Source organism: Melanotaenia boesemani, chromosome 5, assembly GCF_017639745.1.
Source record: "Melanotaenia boesemani isolate fMelBoe1 chromosome 5, fMelBoe1.pri, whole genome shotgun sequence".
Lineage (NCBI taxonomy): Eukaryota > Metazoa > Chordata > Actinopteri > Atheriniformes > Melanotaeniidae > Melanotaenia > Melanotaenia boesemani.
Genome location: NC_055686.1, coordinates 32,597,290 through 32,617,028, shown reverse-complemented (window position 1 = coordinate 32,617,028; position 19,739 = coordinate 32,597,290). Strand labels below are relative to the sequence as shown.

General features: G+C 39.5%; 1 protein-coding gene across 2 annotated transcripts in view; it reads right to left on the bottom strand.

Annotated features, from left to right (window-relative positions):
• Positions 1-19,739, bottom strand: part of LOC121639867 (RAS guanyl-releasing protein 2-like) — a 51,846-nt gene that overhangs the window by 14,151 nt on the left and 17,956 nt on the right. The window contains exons 7-13 of one of the 2 annotated variants that reach the window (XM_041985444.1): positions 18,946-19,119; positions 12,029-12,145; positions 11,311-11,592; positions 4,275-4,349; positions 3,505-3,627; positions 1,486-1,601; positions 1,243-1,384 (exon numbers count right to left, since the gene is read on the bottom strand). In XM_041985444.1, coding sequence (XP_041841378.1) covers positions 1,243-1,384; positions 1,486-1,601; positions 3,505-3,627; positions 4,275-4,349; positions 11,311-11,592; positions 12,029-12,145; positions 18,946-19,119 — 1,029 coding nt within the window. The remainder of the gene's footprint in view (positions 1-1,242; positions 1,385-1,485; positions 1,602-3,504; positions 3,628-4,274; positions 4,350-11,310; positions 11,593-12,028; positions 12,146-18,945; positions 19,120-19,739) is intronic. The other variant, XM_041985445.1, reaches the window with a different exon arrangement.

Here is a 19,739-nt window from a genome sequence, read left to right as displayed (position 1 = left end):
TCCAAAGAACAGGGAAAGTTTGTCAGTGCTCGGTTTCCGGTACATCAGAGCTTGGACGCTATATTTATCTAGTTTTCAGACCCCTCTAGCAATTCTAGGAGCAGTGCTGACTCAGACCCTCCATCCAAAACCACTCAGCCTCGGTCCTTCTGACTTCATCGGTACCAGCTCCAGAGCAGATGTTCACCTCTGCTCCAGGACCAGACTGGAAGCTGCTGCTGGATGATCATGGCCACAGATATTAATGCCTATTCAGCATCAGACATCATGTTTCCAGCCTCAGCTGTCAGATTATGAGGCTAAAATGATGTAAAATGAATGTATGAATAGATATAGCAGCATAAAGGCCGACCAGAAGAAGAAAGCAGAATTTATTACTAACAGAACTTTGTAGAAAAAACACACAGATAAACAGTGACCAAGCCTGTTCTCATCTGCACATCATTCTCTCTTTACAAATATCACTTTTTCCTCCAGCTGTTTTTTACTATTTATTTATTTACTATTTCCCTACTATCCTCACAAAACTAATTCAGCTGCTTTTTGGAGCCACCATGCATCAAAAACGTCTTCTCGGCTTTATTCCAGCCATGGAGGAGCATTATATTTGTCTTTTTCAGACACACATAGACCTTTCTGCTCACTTGGCTGTTCCTGATTGGACATTACCATCAATTTCAGCTCTCTTATTGGCTTGAAAGCTTGACAGGAAGTGGCTTCATCATATTTTCTGGGTAATAATAGAGGTCTCTTAGCAACATAGTAGTGATTGTGATCTTTTTTTATGATGAAAATGGGATAAATAATGGTGTTATTGTTGTGGATTTACCAGAGCAGGGGTGTTAAAACTCTGGTCCTCAATGGTTGCTGTCCTCCAGGTTTTAGGTGTGTCCCTGCTCCAACACACCTTATTAAAATTAAATGACACCAACAGCTTGTTGTCAAGTTCTGCACAATGACCCATTAATTTCAATCTGGTGTGTTGAAGCAGGAAAATACATAAACCTGCAGGGCAGTGGCCCTGGAGGGCTGGAGTTTGACACCCCTGATATAAAGTCTCCCCGGACAGAATATAAATGCTGGGTAAAACTTCTGTAGATTGCCTTAAGAGTAAGCTATCATCATAATTTACCCTACAGAGTTACACACTACTGTTCCTGAAACTCTGTGGACAATATATATGAATGCACTCTTGAAGGCGGGCGATATCAGGAAGTTTTGAGGGTTAATCAAAATACTTACAAAGCCTGCGCAGTGCTCGCAGAATGTGGGCTTCACGTAGGTGGTCTCTGTAAAAGTGTGGATGAAACCCATCTTACAGTTTAGTAGAGAGCTAGCTTTCATAAAGTAGTCTATCATCTCCTCCCTGCTGATCTTCCCATCTCTGTAAGAGCAGTCAAAAAGAGAGATGAGTGCCTCCTACTGCAGACTGTATGTTGGATCAGTTTATATAAAGCACGTGGATAAAATCTTGTTAATGCTCACTGGTTCTTGTCCAGTTCTCCAAACTTGCTGAGGTAAGGGAAGTTGTTCCTGATTGCTTCGAATTCATCCCTGGAGATGTGGCCATCGCCGTCTGTGTCAAAGTTCTTGAAGACTGACTGTAAGAGAACATGAAATTTATCATCAACAAAGGTTCATGCAGCATTTATAATTTGTGACATGACTTGCTTTGTTATATCTATGTTATGATGTGTGATGATACACAGAAACTGCAAAAAACATGACACAATTTTGTATGTTTTCCTACGTTATTTCATGAAGCCAGGAAAAATTGGGGAATACCTACGTTTGCACCATGTAAAACTGTCACAAAGTATTTATTTACTACTTTGTTCATCCGTAAAAACACTTGTAAGGTTGTTGGAAGGTGCAGCCAGTGATATAAATTTGTGAAACAGATTGTCTGAGCCTCATGTTTTCAAGTTTCAAAGAGTGCAGCAGGAGGTCTGCAACAAAAAGGGAACACTGACAGCAGCTGTGCTGAAATCACATCTAACATACCCAGGGATGAACATAAAGACCACAAGTGAACGGGAAAAACTGTAAAAACTGCACAAACAGAAAAATACAACAGAAACAGGAAACTGTGGTTAAATGTTTAACAGCAATATCTATCTGCATGAGCTGCTTCTGGTTATACCAGACCAAAAAGGCTCCAGCAGCTAACACACAGTTTGATGAGACAACTAAGTATTTTGAAAACTACAGCTCCTTGAAAAAAAAAAAAAAATATATATATATATATATGTATATATATATACATATATATATATATATATATATATAACTATCCACAAATGTTACTGATGTATTTGCTCAATAGAGTGGTGGGTAACCCTCTGTTTTCCTTAAAACCAAAACCACACTTCAGATAGTAAATTACAGCAGCTACAAGAACAGCTGCAGCTCTGTTAATGGTCGTTGGTATTTGTGTGTGTTTACTCTGTGTTTACATAAACCTGAGTTAAAATTATTCTTTCCTTTATGAGATAACTTTTATGTTTGTATTAAAATTCATGTACTGTATAATCTTTAAAATCTGTAGAGAGTTTTCTTTTTGACATTATAAAGGACTCAAAGCTCTTATTTAAGGATTTCCCAACACTCAAGTATCCCTGTATTTACAAACTGATTCTGACCAACATTAACAATGATCCTGTTGGACATTGCAGTTAGTAATATCTATTGGCTGACCACCCACACTAACTTCTGTCTTTCCTTGGCCACCCCATCACTAATTTCCTGGATATGCCACGTTTAAAACTAATTTTGTGGACAGATGTTAGAATTTGAGTAATGCCACATGTTTTTGTAGTACCAATCAGAAGTATTGCTGCAGTACTCTTCACTAGGTGCAGAAGAGACAACTGGGGCTGACTTTTTGCAAACTACAGAGCTGTTTAGTCATCATTTAGCTTTCCCTCCAGCACTTTAGCTTTTTAAGGCAGTTTATAATGTTATGGAGAATGTGGAGAATTACATGTCATGTCATTGACACACCAGTGAAATGAGACACTCTGTCTGTGGAAAATAGAGCCTAAAGAAGCAATTATGATGCAAATAAAAAAAGGCCCCAAAATGGTTCCCTGGGGTACTCCATTCAGGATTGAAGTTGTGGAACAGTAGAAATTCCTCCTCTTAACAGAGAAGGATCTATCACTACTATCAGTATACCTTGTGTTATTATAGGTATGTGTAAATATAATAACCTGTACCTTGAGACTGAATGTAGTTTATCTTAAATCAGCTGTGAATGGAATCTACTACTGGAAACTTCCCATGAATTGTAAAGTGAAGAAGTCCACTTTCTGTAATTAAATTCCCCAGATCATAATATTAAGATGTAAAATTAAGGCATGTCCCTGCATTTTGGCCAAAGATAAAGAGTGTTTGAGTAGAGGTAGATAATAATTCATCCATATCCTTCCAGTACTTTACAGACCCTAAATGTCACAATAAGCCCTGAGCGAGAGAAGTGTGTGAGGGTGCTGACAAACTCACCTCCACCATCTTCTCTATGTGTTTCTTGATGATCGTCGGGTCGGCGTTGGGCTTCACCGACACAGCCCACTCATCAATCATAGAGGGCTTGGGTTCAGGTGCAGGGGAGGGGCTAGAGTTCTGCTATGCAATGGAAAATTAAAGCCTATGAGGTCAATATTAACACAAGAAGATCTTGCAAAAAATAAAAACTTTCCAATGTGCATTTCTGAACCTATAAAATTTTGTACAATGCTAAAACCGCCATATTTAAATTATTTAGTCATGGATCTCATGAAATGACACAAAATCTTTCTGAAATTAAGACGATGAAAAGGCTTTGGGTGTTTTAATTTGAAATGCACTGATGTTGATGTCATCTGTTGTGGATATCAGCAAAAAAGACCAACCACAATAAAACAAATAGGGCCTTCTTATAGTTCAGGAAAGCCAAAACTGAATGAATTGAACTGATACATGCTTTAACTTATTGATACATTGCTCCAAAATCAGACAATCAACATTGAAATTTGCTACCAACACACAAGCCATCAACTTTCAGACTCACCTTGATCATCTCACAATTTTGAGAAAATAAAGATCTACCTCATAACCAGTTACAGTAAGTGATTATTTGTCTTGATAACAAGACAAATTAACTTGTTATCAAGTGAAAACGAGCAAAAGAAAATAACAGTAGGCATGGCTGCTCTGGGCATCTGTATGTTTCTGTCCTACATGGAAAGTCATTGTAAAAATCTACAGTGGGACACACAGAATGTGCTGCTTACTGCTGGCTTGCGAGGTTCCCTTTGTAGAGACATCTGATAAATCTCCTCCTCTGTGTGGTACTGGTCCAAAGAAACCTGCATCAAGAGTCTGTGTGAGTTAGGCCTGTATGAAAACTGAAGCTACTGTCAATCATCAGGATAATCATCGCACATTTCATATGACATTCAGCAAAATTCCACCTTTATCATGTTGAATATGTTTTGGAAATTAGTGTTCAGTGGATTTTTTCTTTATTGTAACAATGCTTCTTGGCAATAAATCTTATACCAATGGAAGGCTCGTTTATTTCCCTTTTACATGGAGGCGGATTCGTAAGGAAAATGCATTTGTGGGATGAGCAGCAGAGTGAAGTGGGTTTTCCCCATGAAAAACCTGCCAAATCATCTTTGCCAGTGCCAAACAGCTGATTCTGCTATTAACTGCCATGGCTGTCCTACACCGTTTGTGCTGGTGTTGGCAACATGTGCACTGGAACATGAGGAGAAAGGTTATGTTCAGTGATGAATCCAGCTATTGCTGCCCCAGTACGATGAGAAGTTTTGGTGGAGGCAGTGTGATGGTGTGGGACAGCATCTCCCTGATTTGAAAAACAAGGCTCATCGTCATTTGTGCTAATCTCAATGCAGAAAGACATGGAGGCGAGATTCTGCAACCAGTGGCAATCCCATTTCTCCACAGTCTGGGACCAAACTATAGTCTCCAAGATGAAGACACTGGCCCCAACAGAGTGGAATTTATCAGAAACCACCTCCAGTGGATGAATGACCTGCCTGCAGTCCTGACCTCAACCTCATTGAACACTCATGGGATCAGCTTAGACGTGCTGTTCATGCCACAATGTCCAACACAACCACATTGGTTGACTGGCCACAAATGCAGGTTGAATAATGGGATCCCACAGCAGTGTGTGACCAGCATGAGGAGGAGGTGCCAAGCTGTTGTGGCTGTGTAGGGTTTAGGGGTGGAGAGATTTACCACTTTGAATCGGTGGTCCGAGACAGATGTCTGTGATGCAAAGGCACCGGTAGCTTTAGTGTAAAAATTAGACTTAAGATTTTATTAGAAATAAAACAAGCCTCTGTCCATACCATACTGAATTGCATCTTGTTTTTAAGTTGGATTTATTGGTTTGCTTTATAGAAAACAATCAAGTATCAAATACAACTTTCACAGGAAGAGAGAGAAGGTAAAATAATTGTGATGTTACTTAGAAACCAAATGTGGGCCTGTGAAATCTTTGTATTGTGTTGAATCGCGCCATGAAATTTATCGAACCTAATCGCGTTATGCGAGTATAAAGTATAAAGTCAAATCGTTGTCGAGTCGTTAATGAATCACATCGCATTGTATCGGCAGGGGCTTCACTGTATCGTTAATGTGTCATATTGCTGGTAGCAGATCAGTGGTGGGGATCCATATTACTGGTATTGTTCTTCTACATGCACACTCAGAAAATAAAGTACCTAATTGTATATTAAGGTGTACAAAGGGTTGTTCCCTCAAAGATGCTGCTGTTGTATCAGTGTTGTACCTCTGGGGGCATCTTCGACCATCTTCTTATCAGACTATACTAGTCAAGTACAAACTGCAAGGATACAGGTAATTACTCCCTACTGAGGGTACATCAGCAGTACCTTTGAGAGTAACACGACACCACAGCATATGGAAAGTAACACACAGCAACAATCCTTTGTTCTCTTAAAACTAGCTACTTTATTTTCTGAGTGTGTGCTACTGTTTGTTATTCATTCATTTATTATTCATCTATTATCTACACCGCTTCGTCCATTAATATGGAGCCTAACTCAGCATTTAACAGGTGAGAGGCAGGGTACACCCTGGAGAGGACACCAGTCCATTGCTAGGCCAACACAGAGAGAGACAAACTCTCAAACCATTCACACTCATACTCACCCCTAGGGAGGATTTACAGTGACCAATAAACCATCTTTGGGCTGTGGGAGGAAGCCGGAGTACCCGAAGAGAACCCACGCATACACAGGGAGAACATGCAAACGCCACACACCTCCCCCCAGTTAAAACCTAAAATACCAAAATGTCTTGTTTCTTCAGGTGTCAATCATCTGCCTAAGCAGAATCAGCTGCTTTGTAGAGAAGATTTGGCAACTTTTTCATGGGTGCAACCCACATACTCTGCTGCTCATCCCACACATGCATTTTTCTTACAAATGTGGCTCCATTTAAAAGGTAAATTAACAGACTTTCCAATGGTTTTTGTATTGCTGAGAACATTGTTATAACAAAGAACTAATCCACCAAACATTCATTTCCTTACTTATTTACCAAGTTTATTTGGCGTACAAAGAAAAATGACATCATTGTATACATTCTGTTTTATATAAGTAAGATTGTGTCGAATAAAATACCTTTTCAGACCAGCTAATGTTTAATTTAGAAATGTGTATTTAACAGCTACTAAACTGCAGCTTCTGTCATGTGTGTATGTGTGTTTTTATGTTTTGGGTTTAGATGGTGCTTCTTAGTTACTTAAAATGTTCTTTCTGTTATCCTCTAATTACGTTTTCCTCTTTGTTATTTGTGTTGTTTTACTAAAGCTCCCATTTTATTAATTTTTTATTTAATTTGTTCTTATGTAATTTAATTAAAGGTTTACTGGTGTTTGTACCCACCTGCTTTAACTCTTTCTACATCTTCTACTACTGTGACAGTTTCCTGTTTTACGTAATCTAATGCTGCGACTTTGAATGTTAGCAGCAGCTGAAATCTCTCTCATATTACTTTAGTCACGTGACGTCACCTGAACCAGCTTCATTAGCTGACATTTATCAGATGTTGTAGAAAGCTCGGGACGTTGGTTAAATCTGTGCCTCTCAGTCTCTGTTCATTTATTCGGTGCAGCAAGTTAAAGTAAAAGTAGGGAGCTGTAACTGTTTCAGACAAACTTTTGTCTGTTTTTAACTTCAGTATTAATTACAGACCTTGAAATAAACACAATAACATGCCTTTAGTCCAAATTTAAACTACTGAGAGGAACAAAAGTGACTAATTAAAGCTGCTGCATGCTTCAATAAGACAAAAAGGTTTGATCATAAGCTGACTATGCTTTTGTTCTGTGTTTTTTGATTGTAGCAAAACAAATCAGAACAGACAAATATGCCCCCAAAATGACAAAATACAAGCCCAATATAAGCAAAACTCTGTAAAATGTGTAAAAATGTAAAAAAAAAACATACATTTTATTCCCACTAGAACATAAACAACAGATCAGATGCAAAAACTGGGACATTTTATCATTTCATGGAAAATACGAGCTCCTTTTTAATCTGATGGCAGCAACACGTCTGTAAAAAGTTGGAACAGGAGCAACAAAAGGCTGGAAAAGTAACCGGTACAAATCAGAAACACCTGAAGGAGCATTTGACTACTAATTTGGTTAACTAGCATTTCAGAGAGGCAGAGTGGAAAGACAGACAGAGGTCCACCAGTCTGAGACAAACTGGGTCTAAAACAGCGGAAAAATTTTATTAAACATAAAATTTTCAACGACTTTGAAGATCCCACCATGTACAACGTTTACAGTATAGATATGATTCTCTACTGGAAACCACTGCATAAGCTCAGGAAGACTTCCACAAGTCACAGTTCACCCTGAAATCCACAAATGCAGATTAAAAACTGCTGTCCCCATTGCTCCTGTCCCAACTTTTACAGAAACACAACACAATAAGGAGAATTTGAGGCCTGTTTTAGTCTGATTAAGTTCAATAAGGTAGAGTTGACGTCAATCAATCAATCAAAACCTTAATCGTCTTTACACATAATAGTGCAACAAAATTACTGGGCACTCCGTTTACAGAAACATACATTAGGACATTGGCACAGACACATTAAGTATATTAAAATAAATAACATCCTGGACAGCCAGGACATCCTTGTAAAAGAGATTTTTAATCTCAATGGATCATTTCCTGGTTAAAAAAAAAGATTACTGAATTAAAATAAACAAGTAAATCAATAACATAATACATACAATTCTCTGTATAAAAAGTCCACCCCTGTCTAGTCTCCCTCATGTCATGCTCTAGCATCAGAGGTCACCGGTAAACTTCCATCAACCATTCGCTTGATCTCTCCTTATTGAAATTAAGATCTACCGATTTTACTGATTCAATAATAAAATTCAGCTTTTTTATATATATTTATGATCTTAAAAGTCACGTGTATAACCCAAATCTAACTTTCTATTCCATGTGTGAACTGTTAAGTAGAGCCTTCTTCCTCTGCTTATTGTACTGTGGCAACCGGTGACAGAGAAGCGTTTATTCATTTATTTATTTAATTAGTTTTTTTTTACAGCCAGCTGCCTCACATAATCACCCGCTGTATGCATTGTTGGTTGTTTCTTTGGAGCTACTCTCCTGTTGTAATTGTGTTTCCTGTGTTTTATTGAGTTCAAGTGGTTCACCAGGAAGGGCAAAAGGCTTTTCTTCTGGTTTCACCCTGTGATGCAGTGCAGTTTCTACAGTTTCAGGAAAAAGGTTAACTTCATTGCTTCTTAAAATTCAAAATAAAACAGAAACTACTTCATTTTACAGGCTTAAAGACATTCAAGGGATTTAGTAACTGACTATTTATGGCTCAATTCTTCATGAAGAAAACTAGTTGTACATAACGCACGTAAGGTTGGTTTTATGATAAAACCCCCCCACCAAAACAAAATACTACAGTATTACAATTTTTCCCTGGAATTATTAAAGTTTTACTCATTTCATTTAACATATGGCTTTATCCAACTAATCCCACTCAACTCTATAAAAAAGCACTACAGGTATGGAGAAGATAAAATCTGAAGAATGCAACAACTGGGGCGACCTGGCCGGGATCGTGCCATTGGACAGCTGGAGGCCGGCCGGACCGCCAGACCAGTTACCAGAGCAGTAAATGTCCATCACTCCACAAGTAGTAGCCAACAGTAGTAGTCAACAGAAGATGGTCCACTGTGGTCATAAAGGGATGGACATTGTCAGCAACAATACCCAGGTAGGCTGTGGCGGTTAAGCCAGGCCAGGTTGGTGCTAAGGAAACTAAGAAAATATCCCCCACACCATTACACAAGCAGCCTGAAGCATTGATCCAAGACAGGATGGATCCATGTTTTCAGGTTTCTATTCTGAGTCTAGCATCTGAACGTGGAGCTGAAATAGAGACTCATCAGACCAGCAACGTTTCTCCATCTTCTATTGTCCAGTGTTGGTGAGTCTGTGTGAATTAGCCTAATTAGTTGTCAAATGCTCCTCCACTTATCTTAATCCAGTTTGATGCTCAATTTGAATTTCATGAAGTCGTCTCCACCATGTCTACACGGCCTAATGTAATGAGTTGTCCATTGGCTGATTAGATATTTGTGTTAACAGCTGGACCTGGTAAAGCGGCTGATGTGTATGTGCTGCTTTGTGCTCTATTTGAAATATATATGATGAAAACAAGGTAAAATTGTGTGTTTTCCTTCTCCTAGCAGAGGTTTTCCCTCCTTATTGGAGTCTTGAGGGCTCTATCGACTTTCCCTCCATCTTATTGCTGCAAACCAAACAAGACTTGAATCAGATGAACTCCAATAAGTACCGACATGAGGTAATTGTGTATTGACTGTCCAGCAAACTTTCAATGTGCTTCTCACATTCAAATCTTATAAAGTTGTTTTCTAAAAAAATAAAAATAAAAAAAGAAGGCCAGTAGCAACCTCACACCAGTGCTGGCAGCCAGGCTGAGTAATTGATCTCCTGGGATTGTTTAAGCTCGCCCTCTCAAATACAGGAAACATCTGCCCAAAAACACAGAAACAAACACACACACACAGGAGCTGTGGAGCAGTGATGCTTCAACAGCTCCTTCACCTTCCTGTATTTACTTTAAAGACTGTCACATTTCAACACAAACAGATTTAATTTTTTTTTTTTAAACGTGCATTGGGAGCTTTTTATCTGCTGGTGGAGTTTCCATTGCTGCTCTAATGGCCTGTGGTGTCTGACAGATGTTGAACTCTGCAGCAGAGCGCAATAAAAAGGAGAGAAGCAGATCAAACAGGAAAAAGTCTGATATAACTTAATTATGCTCTGAGGAATGGTTGCTTTTTATGTTTTAATAAGATATCATGAGGGTTTTTCTTTCATTCACTTCGAGAAACACGTTTTTCACAAGTGCAAATGATCATTAAACACAGAACAAACTAATGGAACTGAGCAATTAGAGCAGGAACTGTGGTAGCAAACAAAAAGGATTTTCATCAATCGTATTCAATGTCATTTCGAAGCCGCGGCTGAGAGCCAACATTTTTAACTCAGAAAAGGAACAGACAATAAAATTTTTCTGTAATTAAAGTTCCTCTCCTGGTATTGATTAAATTCCTACAAACTCATCTTCAATCATTAAAAAGATGTTTCAGCTCTACTCAAATGCACAAATTTCAGTTAGAAAAACAAACAAAAAAACAAAACAAATGTGTTTTGATTCCTTTTAAACTAACCTGCGACTGTACTGGACAGGGGTGTCAGGGCTTATCCTTAGGGTTTCATTTACTTTAGAAAAAATCATCTAAATTTGAAATTTAGAGTAAACAACCTGTAGTTTTTAGTTAAACCATTTCCTCTCTGTGTGATCAGATTTAAACTTTAAATAACAGAAATTCTGCATGTTAAAAGCAACTTCTTTTTCCTCTGAAAGTGATTCTCTCACTGTTCTGATTTCATTTGAATACATTGCAATCAAAGGTTTGTTTTGTGAATATTTTGGCTACATAGAATCAAAGTCTGTGCACAGATTTGTCCCATCTGGCTGCAACAGTGTGTCTGAACACGATCCAGACAAACGTCTGACCATTTCACCCACTCGTTCGTATTTTTAAACATTTTTCTGATCAGGAAATGCTTTTTTTTCTGTTGCGCTTCATAAAGACAAACCAGCTTTCATCCCTCTTACTCAGGATGTGATTTTCCTCATGCAGCTGCTCAAACAAATCATTATCTTGGACCCATTCCTTCCAGTCTCTACACTCACCGTGAGCAAGTTGAGCAGGTCTGTGTTCGCATCGATGTTGGGCGGCGTGGTCTGGATGAGCGCCAGCTCCTGGAGGATGGCGTACAGCTGCTGGGTTTTTGCCAGGTTGACCCGAGTTTTCTCTTTGTCAGCCCAGTCCGGCAGCGCCACGTGCACGGCGATCAGGTCTTTTAGGTGAACACCGAGTATGGGGAATCTGAATCCCGAGCACTCAGAGAAACGCTTACGGTAGTGGCTGTAATTTCCACATGAGGTCACCAGCTCGATTAAGTTGTTAAAAACCTGTTGTTGAGTGAACACAAATGGAATAAAATACATTTTAAGGGAAAGGAATGACATCAGGGTGATCAAACAGAGAGTTTTACATAGTCTCTAGGGAGATTTCTGAAGAAGAAGCACAAATTTTCAGTGAAACTTTGATCCAGATGGAGTTACATAACCAAACAGACACTGTAACTCCCCCAACTGTTGCATCCAACTTTCTAGTCGAGTGGCTGAAACTCATAGCTCTAAAAAGACACGACGTAGGAGTAATGGGCACTGCTGAGCAGCCTGGCAGCTCACACAGGAGATGTGGTTTGCAGAATCAAGATTCAATATCACATGTTAGCTAAGTGCATCGATGTGTGGTGAACATTGGATTTGTCTGGCAGGGTTTTGGCTGCGAATGCCAGAAATAGATCAGGGATGACTGGGAGGATGAGCGCAGCTACTGCACCTTGTTGGTCTCTGCACTGATGTGAGTCTGTGTGTCTTTCAGACGAGAGATTGAGCTGTTGCTGAGGCCGCCCACCACCGCCATCAGAGTGTTGAAGTTCTGCAACTGCAGCAGCTTCTGTCAACAGAGAGACGGAGAAATATTTAGAGAGAAGGTGAAAACGGGAAGAGTTGTGATTTTGTAAATCACTGCCAAAAGAAAGTCGGCCATGAGAAACTATTTTAGGAAAAATGAAGGACTGTACAGTTCCAACAAGTGGGATGCTGGAATGCAAAATAAAAATAAAAACAGTATTTAACCTGTATTTATTCCCACTGGAATAGAAACATCAGATGTTGAAACTGAGACTTTTTATCTTTTCATAGAAAATATGAGCTAATTTCTAATTTGATGGCAGCAAATCTTCTCTTCTTTTCTGGACCAAAGCTCATTTAAATGGTCTGAGCCAAAGTGGAAAACTGTTCTGTGGTCAGATGGATGAAATTGTGAACTAGTTTTTGGAAAGCATGGGCCGCGTGTCCTGCAGACTAAAGAGGAGAGGGAGCATCCAGCTTGTTATCAGTGGACAGGTGAAAAGCTGCATCTCTGATGGGATGGGGCTGCATTAGTGCCTATGGCGTGGGCAGCTTCCACATCTGTGAAGCTTCATCTGAAAAGTACATGGAGGTTTTAGAGAAACATCTGCTCCCATCCAGACAACGTCTCTTTCAGGGAAGGCCGCGCAGATTTCAGCAAGACAATGCTGAACCACATCCTGCATCCATCACAGCAGCATGGCTTCACAGGAGAAGAGTCCGGCTGCTGAACTGGCCTGCCTGCAGTCCAGACCTTTCACCAATACACATCTGGAGCTTCATGGAAGCAGAAATCCATCAACCAAGGTCCAGGACTGTAGAGCAGCTAGAATCCTGCATCAGACCAGAATGGGACAACAGTCCTCTCCTAAAACTCCAGCAGCCTGTCTCCTCACTCCCCAGATGTTTGCAGACAGCTGTTAAAAGAAGAGGGGATGCTACACAATGCTAAACATTACATAATTTTTACAGACATGTTGCTGCCATCAGATTCACTATCAACTCATATTTTCCATGAAATGATAAAATGTCTCAGTTTCAACATCTGGTATGTTGTTTATCTTCTTTTGGAAATAAAATCTGGGTTCATGAGATTTACATATCGTTACATTCTGTTTTTATTTTACATTTTACACAGTGTCCTGACATATTTGGAATTGGGGTTGCACAGAAAGGCAGACAGATGTAATAAAAAGTTCATGCTTCACATATATGGAAAACTGGCACACAGCTGAAAAACACCTCAGCACATTAATCTAACGTGTTCCCTATGAGCTTTCCCTCCTTTCTCTATCAAAGTTTGGCCAACTCTTAATGAATGGCACTCTGCAGGGCTCCACGATGCCCTTCAACCTGCTGGCATCTCACTGCAAATTAAGTTGGGGGGGAGGGGCTGCCACAGGGGATCATTTGATCCATCACAAACACCCTTTCGGAATCAATTTGCAAATCAGTGCGTTAAAGGCAGCCCCTAAATTTCCGAGTATGACTTTTAGCTGCATCACACGTGCACATGAGCATCAATAAAGCTGGAGAAACATTTCCTCGTCAGCTCTTCCTGAAAGGATGTGGAAAAATATGCAACAATCTGCAACAGGGCTGTGAGAAAGGGAAGGTATGCTGTGTTTAAACAAAGAATTTGCAACTGAGATTTGCATTGTGGAAAAAAAAGCTATATTTTTAATAATATTAATTGCAGTCAAGAAAATGAACACGAGGCATTCCCCGTAGGGAGCCATCAGGCCACACAACCAGCGCACCCTGAGGGAAGCTTTCGAAATGTCAAGTGCTTTAAGACTGCCTTCTGTGCTGCCTCGAAATACATCCGAAACCAGCTTGAACTTCATTTTTGTCCCTGCATGTGCCAATACTTTTTCTACTTAACAAAGGTTGAAGCTGTTTTAAATTAAACAAGAATTATTGTGGGATGGTGTCTGTCAGACATCAGTTAATATGATCGCTGATAATGTATGAATGACATGACTAATAATCTATACAGAATAGATTCCAGATATGTTTTTAGGAACAACCACATATACTAGCTCCTTTTATGCTATTTAAAAACTAAAGGGAGACAAGCTGAGTATTTGAAAGAGAAAAAAATATTTATTAACATAATTGTGTTCTAATTAATTTGAAAATAAAGGAACAGCAACTACAGACTTTACACAAATTTTTCAAGTGCTATTTAAGAAGTATTTCAAGATCTAATTAAAATGTAGGACCCTGCCTTGCTTGCATCTTAGTAAGAACTGAAATGCAACAATAATCGAATCATAGCAGGTTGTGCAACCCTTCCACAATCCATGAGCCATACAAGAGTATTTGGTTACATTTCAAAAACACCATGAATTGAACTAAAATACACTCTTTCACATAGATTCACTGGCCATTTTATTAGGTCCACCTCACTAGTATAAACCCTCTTTTACCCTAAGAAAAGCTTTAATTGTTGTGTCATAGATTCAACAAGGTGTTGGAAACATCCTCAGAGTCTCAACACAGTTGCTGCACATCCATGATGAGAATCTCTCATTCTACCACATCCCAAAGCTGCTCTGTTGGATTGAGATCTGATGACTGTGGAGGACGTTGGAGTCCAGTGAACTCATTGTCATGTTCAAGAAAGCAGGTGGAGATGATCTGAGCTTTGTGACATGGTGCATTATCCTGCTGGAAGTAGCATCAAAAGATGCTTCACTGTGGTCATGAAGGGATGGACATGGTCAGCAACTAGGCTGTGGTGGTTAAACCAGGCCACGCTGGTACTAAGGGGCCCAAAGTGGGCCAAGAAAATATCCCCCACACCATCACACCACCAGCAGCCTAAAGCATTGATCCAAGGCAGGATGGATCCATGTTTTCAGGTTTCCACTAAATTCTGAGCCTAGGATCTGAATGTGGAGCTGAAATGGAGACTCATCAGACCAGCAATGTTTTTCTATCTTTTAATGTCCAGTTCTGGCGGTTGTCTGCTGCTGTAGCCCATCCGCTTCAAGGCTGGATGTGTTTAGGGCTGCTTTTTTGCAGACCTTGTCCTACAGATATTTCTCATACACCTAATTGAAAAATTCACAGAAAGTCCAGTACATAATCAATCAGCAGAACTGATATGTAGTTGTTCCTCTGGTCATCGCCAGCATCTGTTCACATCCCCTACAGTGTCACAGCTTCATGAAACACTAGAACAAGTCAAAGTGATCATTATCAATGAGTGGGAGACACTTGGGAGAGCTCCGCTTGGCTCCCTTGACAAGAGCTCTAGGTGATGGAGCATTGATGTATTCTGACAGAGAGAGGTGAGGAAACCTGCTGAGGCTCTGCTGAATAAATCATGAATGACTGATACCTGCAGATAGAAAATGAAATAATAATAATAATAATAATAATAATAATAATAATAATAATAATAATAATAATGGTAGTAGTATGAGACTTCTTATAATGATGAAAACAAATAATGAGGATGCATTCACACAGCACTGCAGCCTATTAAAATGGAAATACTTGTGCTCTTTCTGTGGTTGACTGAAACTCCCTTTTTACACTACAGATGAGTGAATTGAGGAAAAACTCAGCCCTTCTGGCAAATAGCATCAAGCCAAGATGAAACCAACCACAGTGAAGCCCAGGATGCCATTTAAATAAATGTTTGTTTAGTTAAAGGCTGAGAGACCCTAAACAAATGGTTAGAGAACTATTTAATGGAAGTTAATGCCTGTTTTTTATTTGTGGGACAGACGAGGTTATGTTCTGATTAGGATGGAGCATCTTGGCCTGTAGATTACTACAGCTGAATACACTTGATGAGCTGCAAATAAAAGATTGATGGATCTCGAAATGATTTGTCCATTTAAAGCCTCGTCTGGCAGGTTTTGTAGCTGGTCATGAACATGTTTGGACAAGCACGTGTAGCTGGTGCAGGATACCTGACCAGAAAGAGTGGGTCTAACTAACAGCATGATGACGTGTGTTGATTTGATGATTCATGACAGATATTAACTGGAAAACTTGAGGCTACAATTCACACAGGCTCACCAAAACTGGACAAGAGAAGAATTTGGTGTAAATAACATGAAAGCATGGATCCATCCTGCTTTTTAGCAATGAGTCAGGCTGGCGGTATAATGGTGAGGGGGGGTCTTAGGACCAATTTTCCCAGCATCGCTCTCTATGCCACATTTTAATACATTTTAAGGATTTTATTTTGATCAATACATATAGACATTTATGGTTATTCAAATTATTGAGAGTAATATGGTGTAGGGAAATGTTTACCTTTATTTGAAGCTGTTAAGTAAAAAAAAAAAACAAAACAAAAAAATAAAACAACTTAAAGACCCACCCGTAACTTACTGACCTTAAAACTCTGTCTTCCGACAGTCAAATTTATTATGTGCATTTCTGGAGTCGCAGCTGTCCAGCAGCATCCTGACCAACCCTATGCAACTTTTTCGTCTGGGTCACTGCATGACAACCAAAGCCTTTGTACCAATGTGACCTGGTTTAACCACCACAGCCTACCTGAGTATTGTTGCTGACCATGTCCATCCCTTTATGACCACAGTGGAGCATCTTCTGATGGCTACTTCCAGCAGGATAATACACCATGTCACAAACCTCACATCATCTCCACCTGCTTTCTAAAACATGACTATGAGTTCACTGGACTCCAGTGGCCTCCACAGTCACCAGATCTCCAACTCCGGTCATCAAGGCCTGCAGACTTTTGATGTTTCCCTGCATCACCACACCTGACTCAAATTAATGGCTCAACAGCAGACTTGTGCAGAGCTTGTCAGAAATCCATTTAATTTAAATCTGGCGTGTTGCAACAGGGATGCATCTAATACCTGCAGGGTAGTAGGCTTTGAGGACCAGGACTGGGGACCAGAATAAACACGCTATGCAAATGTCATTTATCTTTTAAAGACAGAAGGCAGTAGAACATTGATCTCTAGACTGATCACCCAGCCAACATCCACAGAGCTCTGTGCCTTGCCTCATTCAAGATCATAAAATCAATCATTTGTTCTTTAAAAACAACAAAATATTGGAAAGAAAAGTTCATGTAAAAAGCCAATGCATTGATACTTCTGACCCAGTTTCATCAACAGACAGCAGTTCAACCTGCAGGGCTATTGGTGATAGATCATTAGCCAAATTTAATGTTCTGTTTGATAACACGTGACCAGAGTACTGGCATAGTCAATGTCTTTTCTACCATTAGCTTCCTTTATTGTAAAGTAGACGACATACTAGCTTTAGAAGGATTAAAAATCTTATGTAATTAGGTTTGTTAGACTGACCATGAGTTTTAGTCAACCATTTCTTGTTGGAATAGCAAAACTTTAAAGAGACAAAGACTTTAAATTTGAAAATGTTGTAGGCTATTGTTGGAAACAGTGAGATGGAACTCTACCCCTACACCAGGTCCAGTTCCAGTTCCAGTCCTCAAGGGCTACTACCCTGCAGGTTTTAGATCAGGGGTGGGGAACTCTGGTCCTCAATTTCCCATGCCCTGCAAGTGTGAGCTGTTTCCCTGTTTCAACACACCTGATTCAAATAAACGAGTCACTGAGCAGAACTTGATAAGCTTTCATTTGAATCAGATGTGTTGGAGCAGGGAGACATCTAAAACCTTAAAAATGCTGCCCTCGAAGACCAGGGTTCAACGTGCCTGATTCAAATGGATGGAGAGATTAATAAAAGGCCTGTGCAGACATTTACAAGTTGCTGGGGAGGTACAGTTAATTTGAATCAGGTAAGCTGAAACACGGAAATATCTAAAAACTGAAGGATAGTGGCCCTTGAGGACAGGAATTGGACATCCATGCCTTAAAAAACTTTGATGGAATATAATAGTAGTCACAAGCAATTTTATATATATTTTGTCACCCTAAGTTAGTAATGTACCTCAATTGGAACTCTAACCATGTTATTTAAACGTGTATTATCTTTATCAAAGAAGGGATAATTAGAAAAAACTAGACTAAAAGAGTAACACACTGAGCTGGATGGATCCTATTTATTCTCTTGGCTTAAAGTTAGCTCAAGCTGAGAAAGACAACTATGGCTATCATGATCTGATTTCATAAGGAAGAGATGAAACATCAAAGAAGATAAATAGCAAATAAGTACAAGTGAATAACCCAGACAAGTATATGTTTATACTCAGAGCAAAGCTAAAGTAGCATCAACAACAGCAACATAACGAAGAGAAGTCCACAGCTCAGAATATCCCACGTATTTCCAATACTGACTCTTAAGTGGCTGCAAAATGCTAAAGCAGCTGTCTGCAGCTGCTGCGAGAAACAGAACAGAGGTTGGTTTAAAATCTCAAGGTTGACTTTGCATCAGTACATTGGCCAAACATAATTGAAAATTTTGAGCAAAAGTTATATAATGTGATTGATACAGCAATGTCTATAGCAAACACAATTAAATAGGAAAAGAAAAGGAGACATTTGGCGTCCACATGATGGCAGTTTGAGACAAAATCTGGGTCTTAACTACTGTTTTTCTTTTACTCACAATTAGAACCATCTAATGGGAAATCATGTGCTTAATATTGACTGTGCACATCTTAGTGAAGCTCCAGAGGGACTCTTCCCCTTCCCTCTGTATTTCTTGGTTTTCACAGAAATGCTTAATCCCACCACCTACTCTCTCTCTCACACACACACACACACACACACACACACACACACATTTTCTTCTTTTTCACAACTCCTCCTCTTCCTCTCTGGCCCCAGGCAATCACCTTCTCTTGGTCTGCTTGTCTTTGCTTCCTGAACCTCACAGCTTTCTTGAAGCTGATCTTATGAGCCTGAGCAAACAGACCTGTGCCACTCTGATGAAATGGGCGATGACAGCAGCTCTCTGTGGGGCAGTGGGCTTGCTGAGCACCATAAGCTGGATCCACTGGGAGACGCTGTTAAAGAGCGTGATGAAGCGCTCCAGGATGGGGTTATCCACCGTGCAGCCGTGCATCACAAAGCTGTGGTAGTCCTGAAACTAAAAGGAGAAGCTTTTCAGAAATGTCATCTATTTAAAGAAAAACAATCACAACCCAGTGATTGTTCATATAGATTATGATATATTATATACAAAGACTTATGATATAATAAATATTTTATGACACAATATTTTGTACATCATCATATATCATATATGTATTTATATTTATAAATTATAATATATATTTATTTATCATATATGTATATATAATGATATATTATGCAGAATATTACATTATATATGTGATGATATATAATATATTACAGGGCTGCTCAATTCGTTCCTGAGAGGGCCGCAATCCAGCAGGTTGTCAATTTATTCCTGCTTCAACACACCTGAATCAAAACAAATCAATCTAACAGCCTATCACGATGACTCAATAACTTGAGTCAGGTGCGTTGGAGCAGGGATACATGGAAAACCTGCTGGATTGCGGCCCCTGTAGGACTGAACTGAGTAGCCCTGTAATACATATTATATATTATATTGATGGGAAAATAATGTATTGATGAGAAAGTGACCATCTGTGAGAGACACAGCTAGTCATTAAAGCTTGTGATCAGGACTGTTTTTACAGGACACTGTTACCTTTAGAGCCCCTGGGAGTGAATACAGTT